The following is a 14,373-nucleotide window of genomic DNA, read 5'->3' on the forward strand; positions in this document are numbered from 1 at the left end:
GCTGGAGCCAGGCGTCATGGCAGGTGTGAGCGGACACTATGGCGGGAAGGCCAACAATCAGTTTCACGACACCATGAGACTAGCCTGCAATCATCCACTCTGCCTGTCAGTGGTGGGCCGCGTTTCCAGCCGCCACACATCAGAAGCGTCATTGTAATACATCTGCATATCATTATAAAGCCAGCTTGCTGGAATCATCCCCACCCCCCAACACTGGATCATTTAAGCTCTTTGGCTTGATTGCATACTGACTTGTTTCACAACTATACGTAAGTGACATGCACCTGGCATGCACTTCGCTTGGGACAGTGAGGCTTGTTTAACCACCTTGCTTCAGGCAGCACTCGTGGTCATCAGCGCCAGGCTTCGCAAGGTGCACCATGTCACTTTTAGGGGGACTCATGGGCAGGTCTTATGAGACCAGCCATAAGGCAGGGGTGGCTTCTCAATGGCCGCAGTGCTTTGACTTGCAATGGGGAAGGGGGAGAAGTGGCCTCATGGAAGGGAAAAGGCTGCGGGGCTACAGCATTACTGGGGAAGGGGAAGTATCCCAGGGTTTGTGTGGGGCACAAGTTGATCAATGCAATTGGCCTCAAGAGGGTGAGGGATGAGGAGGTAGTCTGTAGAGGAGATAAGGCCAGATGGAGATGTGAGGGTGTGTGTGTGAGAGAATGGGTGGTGATGTCCCCTGAGCTGGCAGTGAGTGAGATGTCAGTGAATGTGTGATGGGCTTGCGAGTGAGAGAGTTGAGATGATTGCCTCAGCCTGACGGCACGGATGAGATCATTCATCCTGTTCATGCACCGGATGCCGAACCTCCTTTGTGCAGCGGTGGCACTGACCACCACTGCCACCGCCTCCCAAACCAGATGATAGACTCATAGACGTTTACAGCACAGAAGGACGCCATTCGGCGCAACGTATGTGTGCTGGTCAACAAAGATCTAACTACACTAATCCTATTTTCCAATGCTTGGCCTATAGCCCTGGAGGCTATAGCAACGCAAGTTAATATTTAAATACTTCTTAAATGTTACGAGAGTTTCTGACTCAACCACCCTTTCAGGCAGTGAGTTCCAGACTCCCACCACCCTCTGGGTGAAAAAAATTCTCCTCAATTTCCCTCTTATCCTTCTACCTCTTACCTTAAGTCTTTGCCCCCTGGTTATTGTCCCCTCTACTAAAGGAAAAAGGCACCCTCTCTATGCCCCTCATAATCTTATGCACTTCTATCGGGTCCCCTCTCAACCTTTGCTGCTCCATGAAAACAACCCCAGCCTATCCAATCTTTCCTCACAGCTCAGACCCTCCAGCCCAGGCAGCATCCTGGTAAATCTCCTCTGCAGCCTCTCCAGTGCAAACACATCCTTCCTATAATGTAATGACCAGAACTACACACAGTACTCCAGTTGTGGCCTAACCAGCGTTTTATAAAATTCCAGCATAACTTCCCTGCCCTTGTATTCTATGCCTCGACTAATAAAGGCAAGTATCCCATATGCCTTCTTAACCACTTTATCTACCTGCCTTGCCAACCTCAGGGATCTGTGGATATGCACACCAAGCTCCCTCTGATCTTCAGTACTTCCCAGGGTCCTACTATTCATAGTGTAATCCCTTACCTTGTTAGCCCTCCCGAAGTGCATTACTTCACAAATTTCCAGGTTGAATTCCATTTGCCACTGCTCTGCCCACCTGACCAATCCATTGATATCCTCCTGCAGTTTACGGCTATCCTCCTCACTATTTATCATCATACCAATTTTTGTGTCATCCTAGAACTTCTTAATCATACCCTCTACATTTAAGTCCAAATCATTTATGTACACCACAAACAGCAAGTGTCCCAGCACCGAGCCCTGCAGAACCCCACTGGAAAAAGACTTCCAGTCATAGAAACATCCTTCTACCATCACCCTCTGCTCACTGCCTCTTAGCCAGTTTTGGATCCACTTTGCCTTGGACCCCATGGGCTCTTACTTTCTTGACCAGTCTCCCATGTGGGACCTTGTCAAAAGCCTTGCTAAAGCCCATGTAAACCACATTAGATGCTTTACCCTCATCAACACCCCTTGTTACCTTCTCAAAAAATTCGATCAGATTTGTCAAACACGACCTTCCCTTAACAAATCCATACTGACTATCCCTGATTAATCCATGTCTCTCCAAGTGCAGATATATTCTGTCCCTCTGAATTCTTTCTAGTAACTTCCCCACCACCGAGATTAGACTTACTGGCCTGTAATTTCCTGGTCTATCCCTTCCTCTCTTTTTTATTAATGGAACAACATTAACAGTCCTCCGGTCCTCTGGCCAGAGAGGATTTGAAAATTACTGCCTGATATCTCTTCCCTTGCCTCCCTCAACAGCCTGGGATACACCTCATCTGGGCCTGATGATTTATCCGCTTTTAAGGCCGCTAAACCCACCAGTACCTCCTCTCTCTCTCTCTGTTAATTTCCTCTAATATTTCACAGTCCTCCACCCTGATGTCAGTAACTGCGTCATGCTTTTCCATTGTGAAGACCGACGCAAAATATTCATTGAGGACTGTACCCATGTCTTCTGGATCCACACACAGAGTACCTCTATGGTCCCCAATTGTCCTGCTCTTTCCCTAGTTATTCTCTTGCTCTTTATAAATTTAAAAAACCCATTTGGTGGTTTTGATGACACTGATGGGCTTCCTACGCCCAGAGCTGGGGTAGAGGACATTGCAATGGGCTCCAACAGTGTCCTGAAGACATCCCAGGGATGCGTCACTGAACTGGGGGGTTGCAGTCTTCTTGCCTTTCAGGGCCATGTCCTGGGCTGGAAGCACTGAGAGGTGTGCACGTGGTGTACTTTAAATATAGCGTCTGGTGTGAGGAAGCAGCGAGGTGACAGCATGGCGAGCGAATCGGAGGCCGCCTGCCAGCGAAACAGCGTGTTTCCTGGGATGCATGATTAATGAGGTGGGATTGGGATGATATGGCACAAAAACCCACCATTGTGGCCAGCTGGTAAAATGTCCTTCTTCCCACCCACTACTGCATTTAGTGCAAATCTGGGATGATTTCACCCCTAGAACTTCTCTCTGCGTTTCCTTTCCCTACAGCCAAGCCAGAGTGGAGGGATAGGGGCATGGAAACCAACAATGGGGCTAGTTTACTTCAGTTAATAGATTATTAGTCTGTTTTTCTCAAATTTCAAGCCCTACTAACCTATTTTTAAATATCTAATGTGACAAAACTGTAGAAACTAATACCTCCTTTTAACTGTGCACAAATACCTTAATTGGATATTAAAGATAACAATGTTTTTATGCTTTCCTAGCATTGGTTAGCTATGTCTAGTGTCACAAAGGCAATGCTTTACAAGCTTCTTGGCCTAGTAGCGAAATGTAATCTAAATTTGAAGCTTGAACAGCACTCACTGTTTCATCTGAACACCAATTTAAGAGATTTTTAAGGTGGATGCAAACATGTTTATGTATATTACAAGGAGAGATGATTTAACGATAGTCTAAAACTGTGGAATGGTCAATGTATTTTTATTTCAATCTATCATTACATTAACCAGAAATGGTATTCATAAATTATTCTCTGAATTGTTGATTCAGAACCAAAATATTTAGAAAAGGGCAAGAGAATATTGCAAACGAGGAGTATTGCACATTGAGGATTTCAGAACTTTTAAAAAGCAATCTTTGCAAATAGCACCATTGTTGCTTTCTGTTTGTTTCAAAATTTAATTCATAAGTTCCTGGGCCAGTTACTGTAACCCTGACAACACTTTGATCTTGCAATTATCTGGAATGCTGTTCAGCAGTGTTCAGTGACTCTTCCCCCCCCGCCCCCCCCCATACGTCCCCATTTCTTGTACTTTCATGAGAAGTTTTGTGACTCCAGTTTCTATCATTACCTACGTATCACTGTTTCCTCTCTCCTTATCCATTAATTTCTAGATGCTGGCAATAAAATTGAGACAATCTTCAGGCACGACTATGAAAGATATATATATATATTCTTTTCCAGACATGATATCTATGTATCCTTCTTCTATTACTGACAAAAGTGATAGACCCTGGATCTAAGGCTACCAGGATATTTAAGCCCTTGACATATATTTTTTCTTACATTTGGTGACAGGTGCAGTATCTCGTTGATCATGGAGCAATGATTGAGCATGTGGACTACAGTGGCATGAGACCCTTGGACAGAGCAGTGGGGTGCCGCAATACAGCAGTGGTGGTTACCCTCCTGAAGAAAGGAGCCAAGATAGGTAGGCCTCTTAGAGACAGTCCCCCCACCCTGCAATGAATGCCATTAGAGTTACTGGAAAAGATACACCTTTCTTTAAAGTGGAAGACTAAATTTGAAATTGTCTTTTAAGGGAAAAAGTAAATTTCTATTCACTTCTGCGGGAGATATTTCAGAGTCACTGCATGCAGTTTTTAGAATCATTCATTCAAATACCATCAATTTAATATTCATAGATTGCTTTTCTATTTTTGGAACATTAATATGGAGCAGCATCTACAGCCTTTGGTGTCACATTTGAGAGTAACCTGTGATGGTAACATCGTCAACGCTAAATTAGACTCTGATTTCATGCACCTTATTGTAATGCACAGTGCACTGACCTTGAAGTCACTGAATTTCAACAATGTAAAACATGGCAATATATGGATGCTGATATTCCAGACTAGCCTGGCAAGCTGTGACGTGGAAACCTAGAGGCCCTTATTTGTAGGTTTAAAGTTAGAAAAATAAATGGGATGCTAGCTTATATCAAATTTTATACCTGAACCAAGTACAGTAGGATAATTTGATAAATGGATTAACATAATTGGGATTTTTGGATCAAGATATCTGTTTAGAAAACCTGTGCATATAAAATGCAGTTATGAATTTTAATGTTTAAAAGCTGAGTCCAAATGAAACTCTTCTGTCAGAACCACTGAAAATCACTACTGGGAATTAAAACAGCTAAGGATAAATTTTCAGAGGTCACATAGCATTTACTTTCCAGTTTTTAAATAATTATTTTGAGATATCAATCTTCCTATATTATGTTCTCACATCACATCACCAGCTATGGCTGGTGAAAAAGTATCTGTTGGTGCAGGAAAGGATCTCGACTGGTACAGCAAAACAAAATTCCATGCATGTTGCCAGAGATAAAATTATAAAACGGTTAGAGGTTAAATGAAAGGATGCCAATGTGCATGGAACCAGTTCAAGTTTAATCTGAGCAGAATCTTTTGGATTCATGTCACAATTTCACCGTAATCAAGGAAGACTTTTCTGGGTGGTTACATGTAAAATTGTCAAGCTGTTACATTTTGCAGGGGCCAGTGTGATTGCAATGCCCAGCTCTGAGGCTAGGAGAAACAGCCAGAAAATGCAAGTAAAGTCACTTGGTGGCAGCTTATATGAAACCATAGGAAATTACGCTACTAAAACCCTAGGTTGTATAAAAATATGTAGAATATTGCCATCTGTGTGAAAGTTATCAAGGATGCAGATCAGTTTTTTATGTTAAATTTAAATCTGAAATAAAATATATCGGACATATTAAATACTTGGTGGTAAAACTTTGGTTTGGATTGACTGTAATGTGTTAAATTCCCAAGCATTTAGAAGAGGTTCAGAGAGAAGAGAAACAAAAATATTTTACTTTGCTGTGAACTGACTAACATCACTAGGAGGAAGAAGATTTAAGGAGACATGGTTCTGGGAATGGTAATGCTTCCCAGTTTTCTTCACTATTGTTTGCTTGTCCAGACTAATGTCCGAATTACATAAATTTACATTCCTGCCTGTTTCCAATCCCCTGTTGCTATTTTACTCCTGAACAAGAGTGTCCAAGCTTCAAGTATGCATGGGTCACTAACATGCTTGCTATGCAGCCTTGAGGGCCAGGTATGAAGTTTAAATCCATGTTCCCATTGACTTGCTGGCACCAACAAATTTGATTCCAATACAAGCTTTATCTACCAAGGTCCTAACAGTCATAGGCACAGCCTTTTCCAGCTTCCAGGTCCACAAAGTTGAAAAAGACAAACCAGCAAGAAAGAAAAATAACCAAAATAGAACTAAATTTTTTGAGATATGAGGGCTGATTTACCCAGACTTGGGGGCTGCACATGGCCCATGGACAGCAGTTTGGACACTTCTTTGATCTTATTACCTCCTTCAGTATAATCTGATCTGATACTTAATACTATGGTGAGAATGTGGATGGAAATCAACTGCCAGTTCCACATATTAGATCCACAAGATCATCAGATTCCTATCCCTCTGTCATTATCTTTCTGTACTTTTCTGTATTTGTTGACTTACTAGCACATTATTTCTGTTGCTGTATACTAATAAAAACATTTTCTGCAATGCTAGCGCTGTTTTCCTTTGAGTACATGACATGGTCTTTTGGAAGTTAGGCCAATGGTCACCAGAAATGTATCAGTATATGCAGGGTAAATTTGAAGGCTACTACTGTTGTAGATGACTCCATAAAACTACATAACAACAGTGAGTATGTTTCAAAAAGCAACTAATTGGATGGATTTGATAAGCACCTGATAAGGAATCATTTGATGAAAATTCATCCTTTGTAGCATCACACCCTTGTGGGACAATCTCTCTTACCATGGGCAGGTAATGGGGTAGGAATCCAATTCTGCTTGTGGCAAGTTTCTCAAACATCATTCATAATTGCTGCAAGAAAGCATATGTTTAATCTTTTCAGATGCTACAAAAAGTTTCTCTTTTTTGATGCCTCCACATGCAAAACCTTTCATCTACACATTTGATTCCAGCTACTTAATCTTAATACTGCCATGAGGTTTCCTTTCTGTTAAATTGTCTCCCCTGTGCACTGTTCTTTTCCTCCGGGATCCAGTTAACCTCAAACCCTTCTGATTGATGTGGAGTGATGGATTTGATCTCTACTGTTGATTAGAGAGTATATTTTGTAGACTTATTCAAGCTTTAATAGAACTAAAGATGACACAAACTATGTAAAGGAGGCCATTTAGCCCATCTTTTCATAGAATCTTCTCCTCACAGCATCTGACTGCCTCTTTGAATAAGTCCAGATATTTTGCCTTCAGTGCATTCAGGCCATTCCAGATGTTAATCACTCTTTCTATGAAGAAGAGCTTGCCAACATCAGTCCTGATTTTGTTTGTGCTTATGTCCCCTTTCCTTGCAGCGTGGTTTTAGGTGCTCATGCTTAAATTTTTTTATGCCACCTAGCATCTTGTACACCTCCCTTTTACATCTTTCACAAGTGAAGAGCCCATGTTTTCTTTAATTATTCCTTATAAACTCTGTTCTCTGTTCTTTGGACAAATGCCAGTTAAGGATTTGGCACCAGGCCTGCTTCATGCCTATGTGTGTTCACTCTTTCCTGGAAGAACCTAAACTCTGTTAGAGGAAGTTTTGAGTGAACCTTCATGTCATCTCATCTTCTCTAGAAATTATTGTTAAATAGTAATGAAGTTGAATAAATTGGGATTGGACCCTTATGTTTAGTGATTTCTAATGAACATCCACAACCCATGCATGTAAAATTCAATCAATCTTTTATATGCATCTAGAAAGTCATGACCCAGGCAGCCCCTTCCATTATAAGTGGCCTGAATCCAGATCCAAGGAATGTGGTATGGTTAACCAGCTTGAACATTTACTTCACTTCACCCTAGAGGAATTCCTTAAAATTCAGTTTCCTTGAATATTGCTTCAGATTGGCAGGCAGGAAAGCAGAACACTTACCTTTACTCATGCTAATTTTCAATGGATTTTAGGGATCTTTGTTTTGTTGATATCCTCACTCCTTTGCAGAGTGTTCAGTTGATATGTGACACTATGTTCAAGACTGTAATGACAATTGCCCTTTGCTAATCATGCCCTGACTTCCTATAGTTTTACCCTTATTTTCCTGATTATGATGACTGATACGATGGTATATTTCCACAGATACTGTCTGTACCTTACACCAGAGACTAATCTTAATGTGTGCTTTCAGAAAATGAGTACTGGCAATGTATTTGATACTGGGGAAATCACAGCCAAGCTTAATCCTGTCCCCTCACTTTTTTTTAGGAAATGTCTCAGTTCAGCAATCAGGAGTGAGAACTTATATTTCCTATTTATCCCTCCCTCCTTAAAGCAGGTTTCTGCAGCTAATTGTCTTGCCCTAAAGTTGTGCCTGCAAAGATTAACTAATTTAGCACTGGCTAGAAACTAGAACTGGGACATTCCTCAACTTGGTGGCTCAATGCAATAATATATGGTGCATTCACTTATCTTTTTAATCTTTAAAATGTAATTTTAAGAAAAATGACACATTCTTGAAACATGTTGTAGTCTAGTCAGTGAATAATAGTGGTGCTTTCAATAGAATCATATAACTTAGATTGGACTTGTGCCAGTGCTAGCTATTCAACTAGAGCTATCTACTCTCAATCCATTCTCCCTTTCTTTGTGTCCTTCTTCAAATGCTTATCCAATTCCCCTTTAAATGATATTTGAGTCTCTGCTCCTAGATCCACTTGTGGTAAAGCATCCCCTGTTTGAATGACTTCCTCTGGAGGGCGGAGGGGGGAAAAGTCATCCAACTTCACCCTTCATTTTTCTGGTGATAAACCTGAATGTTTGTGGAAATAATTGCTATTTACCCCCTTAAGACTTTCGTTGTCCTAGAAACTCTATTGGATTCTCTCCTTAACCTTCGCTATTGCAGTGATAAAAAGGTATATTTTTTCAAATCTTTCTTCCGAACTACAACCTCTTCTTGCTTCTATCATTCTAGTAAACCTTTGTTATACCTTATCCATGGCTCTTAATATCCTTCCTATGGGGTACTCAGAACCAATACATCATCTGTAATATATGGTCTAAGCAAAGTCTTGTGCAAATTCAGCATTAATTCCTTGTGTTTATAATAACAGAAAATGCTGGGAAAACTCAGCATGTCTGACAGCACCTGTGGAGTAAAGGATGGAAAATGGGATAAAACTACGGATGAATGAATAAAAATAAATTAAGTGGATAAAAAAATAAAAATGATTGTGGAAGAAAAGAGATTTAAAAAAGGGTGAGCATGGAGGAGAGAGTTCATGGTCTGAAGTTGTTGAACTCAATGTTAAGTCTGGAAGGCTGTAAGGTGGCTAATCAGAAGATGAGGTGCTGTTCCTCCAGTTTGTGTTAGGCTTTACTGGAATATTGCAGCTGGCCTAGGATGGACATGTGGGCATGAGAGCAGGATGGTGTGCTGAAATGGCAAGCAGCCAGAAGGTCTGGATCATGCTTGCGGACTTAGCAAGGGTGTTCCGCAAAGCGGTCCACCCAGTCTGCGTTTGGTCTCCCCGCTGTAGAAAAGGCCACATTGCGAGCAGCGGATGCAGTAGACCAAATTGAAGGAGGTACAAGCGAAACTTTGCTTCACCTGAAAGGAGTGTTTGGGCCCTTGGACGGTGAGGATGGAGGAGGAAAAGGGCCAGGTGTTGCACGTTCTGCGATTGCATGGGAAGTTTTTTTCTCTCTCCACAGATGCTGTCCGACCCTGCTGAGTTTTTCCAGCATTTTCTGTTGTTGTTTCAGATTTCCAGCATCCATAGCATTTTGCTTTTATATTGAAACAGAGTTAATGTTTTGAGTTCGTACAACTCTTCTTCAGAGCTAAAGAGAAGCAGAAATGTGATGGATTTTATATTGTTTAAGAGAGGGTGGAGCAAAATAGAAGATCAGGGATAGGTGGGAGTTCAGGAGAGATTGACAAGTATGTCATGGACACAAGACAAAGGAAGTATTAATCATAGTGTTAAAGACTAGAGAAGGTGCTGTTTGTGGATAAAGGTAATATAGCAGAATGTGTTAATAGCAAAACAAGGGTCAGGACACTGTGAAAACACAACACAGAAACAAGTGACAGATGGCCCTGTGAGGAACGGGGGGATTGGGGAAAAGGGATAAAAATAAATACAAATTAAAAAAGAGGTAAAGATGGAGGAGAGAGCTCATGGTCTGAAGTTGTTGAACTCAGTTTTAAGTCCAGAAGGCTGTAAAGTGCCTAATGGGAAGATGAGGTGCTGTTCCTCCAGCTTGCGTTGGGCTTCACTGGAACATTGCAACAGGCCAAGGATGGATCTGTGGCATGAGAGCAAGATAGTGTGTGGAAATGGTAAGTGACAGGAAGGTCTGGGTCATGCTTGCGGACTGAGGAAAGGTATTCTGCAAAGCGGTCACCCAGTCTGTGTAGACGAGACCACATTTGGAGCAGTGAATATGGTAGACCAAATTAAAGGAGGTTCAAGTGAAGCGCTGCTTCACCTGAGTGTTTGAGGCCTTGGACACCCAGGTCCACTCCTCCATTACCCCCCAACTCCTCATCCCTTTCCCACAGCACCTTCCCATGCAATTGCAGAAGGTGCAACACCTCCTCCCTCTTCACTGTTCAAGGCCCTAAACACTCCTTGCCGATGAACCAGCGCTTCACTTGCACCTCTTTCAATTTTGCCTACTGTATTTACTGCTCCCAATGTGGTCTCCTCTACAGAGGGGAGACTAAACGCAGACTGGGTGACAGCTTTGCAGAATACCTTTGTTCAGCCCGCAGGCATGACCCAGACCTTCCTGTCGCTTGCCATTTCAACACATCATCTTGCTCTCATGCCCACATATCCGTCCTTGGTCTGTTGTAATGTTCCAGTGAAGCCCAATGCAAGCTCGAGGAAACAGCACCTCAACTTCTGATTAGGCATTTTACAGCCTTCTGGACTTAACATTGAGTTTAACAACTTCAGACCATGAACTCTCTCCTCCATCTTTTTAATCACCTTTTTAAGTTTTTATTCATTTATTTATTTATAAATTTTCCCCAACTCCCCACCCCTCACAGGGCCATCTGTCACTTGTTTCTGTGTTGTGCTTTCACAGAGTGCTGACCCTTGTCCTGCTATTAACACGGCCTACCATCTTACCTTTAGACCACTGTCAGCACCTTCTTTAATCTTTACCACTACTATTAACACTCACTTTGTCTTGTGTCCATGACATCTTTGTCAATCTCCCCTGAGCTCCCACTGATCCCTGACCACCTATTTCGCTCCAATTTTTCCACCCTCTCTTAAACAGTATAAAATCCATCATATTTCTACTTCTCTTTAGCTCTGAGGAGGGGTCATACAGACTCGAAATGTTAACTCTGTTTCTCTCCACAGATGCTGCCAGACCTGCTGAATTTTTCCATTTTCTGTTTTTGTTTTTATTTCAGATTTCCAGCATCTGCAGTATTTTGCTTTTATTTCCTTGTTTTTATGTTCAATGCCTATATATAAAATGCAGAAGTCTATTTACCTTTCTGGGATTTTTTTTATTTAACCGCATTCACAACTGTGCATTAGTGTTTCCTGAAGAGATCACAAACTTTCAGTTTTTGATCATATTACATGTTGCCAGGCAGATAATTACCCGGTGAATTTCTGATGTCGATGTACTTATAAATCAGCATCAAAAAAAACAGTTATGAATAATGTTAATGAACCAGAGCTAAAGATGAAGGTAAGTGTAGTTGTGTTTCCAACCTATAGCATTTCCCCTCCTTAGTAAGTTTTTTTGTTTAAAAAAAAGCATAATTACCTTGTTGGAGATATTTTAAGTTTAGTGTTATTTGCCTTCTGTAGTAGAGTCCCATCATTTTCAGTCTTCACATTGAGCAGGAAGCTTCTCAGCTGACAATTGCTAATCCCATTGTGACCACCTATGTAAGACACATTTGCATCTTGCCTTGCGGATTTGGGTACTTCTGGCATCTTCCCACTCGAGTGTCTCCTAGTCAGCATTCAGGACAGGGAAGGATGGTGAGATCTGCATTATGTTTGAAGGACAAGTTGCTGGCAGGTGCTGTAGTTGACTTGGTTCATCATGGAGACACAAGATGTGGGTTTCTAAGGAGTTGAGTGAATAATGCTGTATTTGATACAAGGCCTACTACACTGTGGAACTGTAAGTTCTCTCCCTGCAGTTAATTTATTCTAGAATCATAGAGTCATAATGGCATAGAAGAAGCCATTCAGTCTATCAAGTCCATGCCAGCTCACTGTAGAGCAACCCAGTCAGTTCCTCTATTCCTGTAGCCTGAAAATTTATTTCTTTCAAGTGCCTATCCAATTTCCTTTTGAAATAATTGATCATCTCTACTTCTAACACCTTCATAGGCTTGGGTTTCAGGTCACTACCATTCACTGCATTAAAAAAAGCTCTTCCTCACTCTCCCCCTGCATATCCTTGCCCAAAACTATAATTTTGTGCCCCCTGGTCCTTGTACCATCAAGTGAACAGCTTTTCTTTGTCCTCCTTATCCAAACCTGTTATAAGCTTGTACGTCTGTGTCCAATTTCCCTTCTGTTTCTTTTGCTCCAAGGAGAACAGCCGCACTTCTCCAGCTTAACTTTGTAGCTAAAATCTCTCATCCCTGAAACCATTCTAGTAAATCTCCTTTGCACCCTCTCAAGAACACTTGCCCTAAAGTGTGATGACCAGAACTCTAGTTCTGATGCAGTAGTCTAGTTGTGGCCTACCCAGAGCTTTATTAAAAAATCAGAATAACTTCCCTACTTTTGGACTCAATGGCTCAATTTATGAATCCCAAGATCTCGCATGCTTTGCTATCGTCTCTCTAAATGCACCCTGCCACCTTCAAAAATCTGTGTCCCTGCACACTCTTTAGAACTGTGCCATTAAGTCTATACCTCCTCTCCCTATCCTTTCTGCCAAAATGCATTCCTCACATTTCCCTGTATTAAATTCCATCTGCCACTTGTCTGCCCATTCTCCTAGCCTTTCCATGTCCTGTTGCAGTTAATTTGTATCATCACTGTTTACCACGTTTCTGGATATGGAAAGCTTGATGATAGGAACGCATTGGAAATGACCCCATTCATTTTTATGCATAAATCAGAATTATGCACACTATGATGTTTATCTCGAGTTGACTTCTGTGAAAAGAACAAAATCTCTGAAAAGCAATTTGTAATTTTCCCCTCACTGTATCATTAACTGCTAAATGCTGCTTTAAAAATCCATTTGTCTTTCATCTGTGACTGGACTCATTCACACTTTTTACGTTGCACCAGTCTTGTTCAATGAAATACCTGTCAGTGATGCCATTTTGCATGAAGGTTTGCTGCTTAATAAATTCTCCTGAAGTTCAATACTTAACATATGAACCAACAACAATGTCTAATATATTACTGCATCTGGTTAACAAATGTAGGTAAAATTAAGCTGTCTACTAAAGATTGGTTAAACCAAAGATAAATATTTAAGATGGGACTATAAAAAGAAAGTGTTGTCTTATTACTTTTCCCTTTTGTTTGTTTAAGCGTTTTGTGTAAGGACGGAGCAGTTGTTTTGCATCTGTTATCGTACCTGTGGAACAATAGAGAGGCTGAACTTAGTGTAAAAGGCCATATGACATCAAAAACATATTTTTCACAGTGTATATATGCCATATTACCAAAATATATTTATCAACCATATATATTTCACCTATTCTTAAATGGTCTGATGAGTTATAAATTTAAAAATAGTGGGGTAGGCCTCCTCTCCAACCCTATAATTCATAAAAGCAAATTGCAGCCCCGAAAGCACCAAACAAAATCAGTCAAAAAAATACTATTTACAGATTTTGCACAGTGTATAATGATTGGCTAAACGGCTACTTAAAGGAAGAAGATCCTTCGGGAAGAGGACTTGTGTTTCCTTTAAGTACATATAAGGAATGCAACGGCAAATCACCTCATGTATTCTTTCCCTAGTCATATTGTTCATTGAAATTGAAAATGGGAGGCTCTTATGAGCAACTGAAGAGGAAAATGCAAGACTGCAAGGTGTGAAGAAATGAGCAGAATACCTGCCCTTGGGCAGATCACCATTACATAATGATTGTGTCACAGTTGTACAGTGGTAGCATGCATGGAAATAAAGTGTCACAGAGTCATTGATGGAGATTTGATTCTGTACTGTGCTGAATTCTCAATCTAAATTATGCTATTCATAGAGGTGTAAAAGAGAGTTTAAGTACAGAAACTTAGGGGGCACTATAGATGCTCATTTGATAGGAGTTATCCATGAATATATATTCTTTACTCACCTGATTGGTCACAGTTATGGATCAAATTGATTTGTCCTGTTGGTTGGCCCTTGGGCACTTGTGGAATTAAGTGATGTATGTGACCAGTGGCAGAAACATAATTCAGTGCAAGTCTCCATCACTGAACTTTAGAATGCATCATCAACACAGCCTTTGGAACTGTTTCCCAAATTTGTGTGAAACTAGCAAATTTTTCAGAAGTTGCAGCATATGTTTTAACCAGCATTGTTA

The 14,373-nt window shown here is 41.0% G+C and overlaps 1 protein-coding gene across 5 annotated transcripts in view; it reads left to right on the forward strand.

Annotated features, from left to right (window-relative positions):
• Positions 1 to 14,373, forward strand: part of tanc2a (tetratricopeptide repeat, ankyrin repeat and coiled-coil containing 2a) — a 920,169-nt gene that overhangs the window by 860,716 nt on the left and 45,080 nt on the right. For all 5 annotated transcript variants that reach the window (XM_041217622.1, XM_041217623.1, XM_041217621.1 and 2 more), the window contains one exon: positions 4,131 to 4,263. In XM_041217622.1, coding sequence (XP_041073556.1) covers positions 4,131 to 4,263 — 133 coding nt within the window. The remainder of the gene's footprint in view (positions 1 to 4,130; positions 4,264 to 14,373) is intronic.

The sequence above is a fragment of the Carcharodon carcharias genome, chromosome 23 (assembly GCF_017639515.1).
Source record: "Carcharodon carcharias isolate sCarCar2 chromosome 23, sCarCar2.pri, whole genome shotgun sequence".
Classification (NCBI taxonomy): Eukaryota; Metazoa; Chordata; class Chondrichthyes; order Lamniformes; family Lamnidae; genus Carcharodon; species Carcharodon carcharias.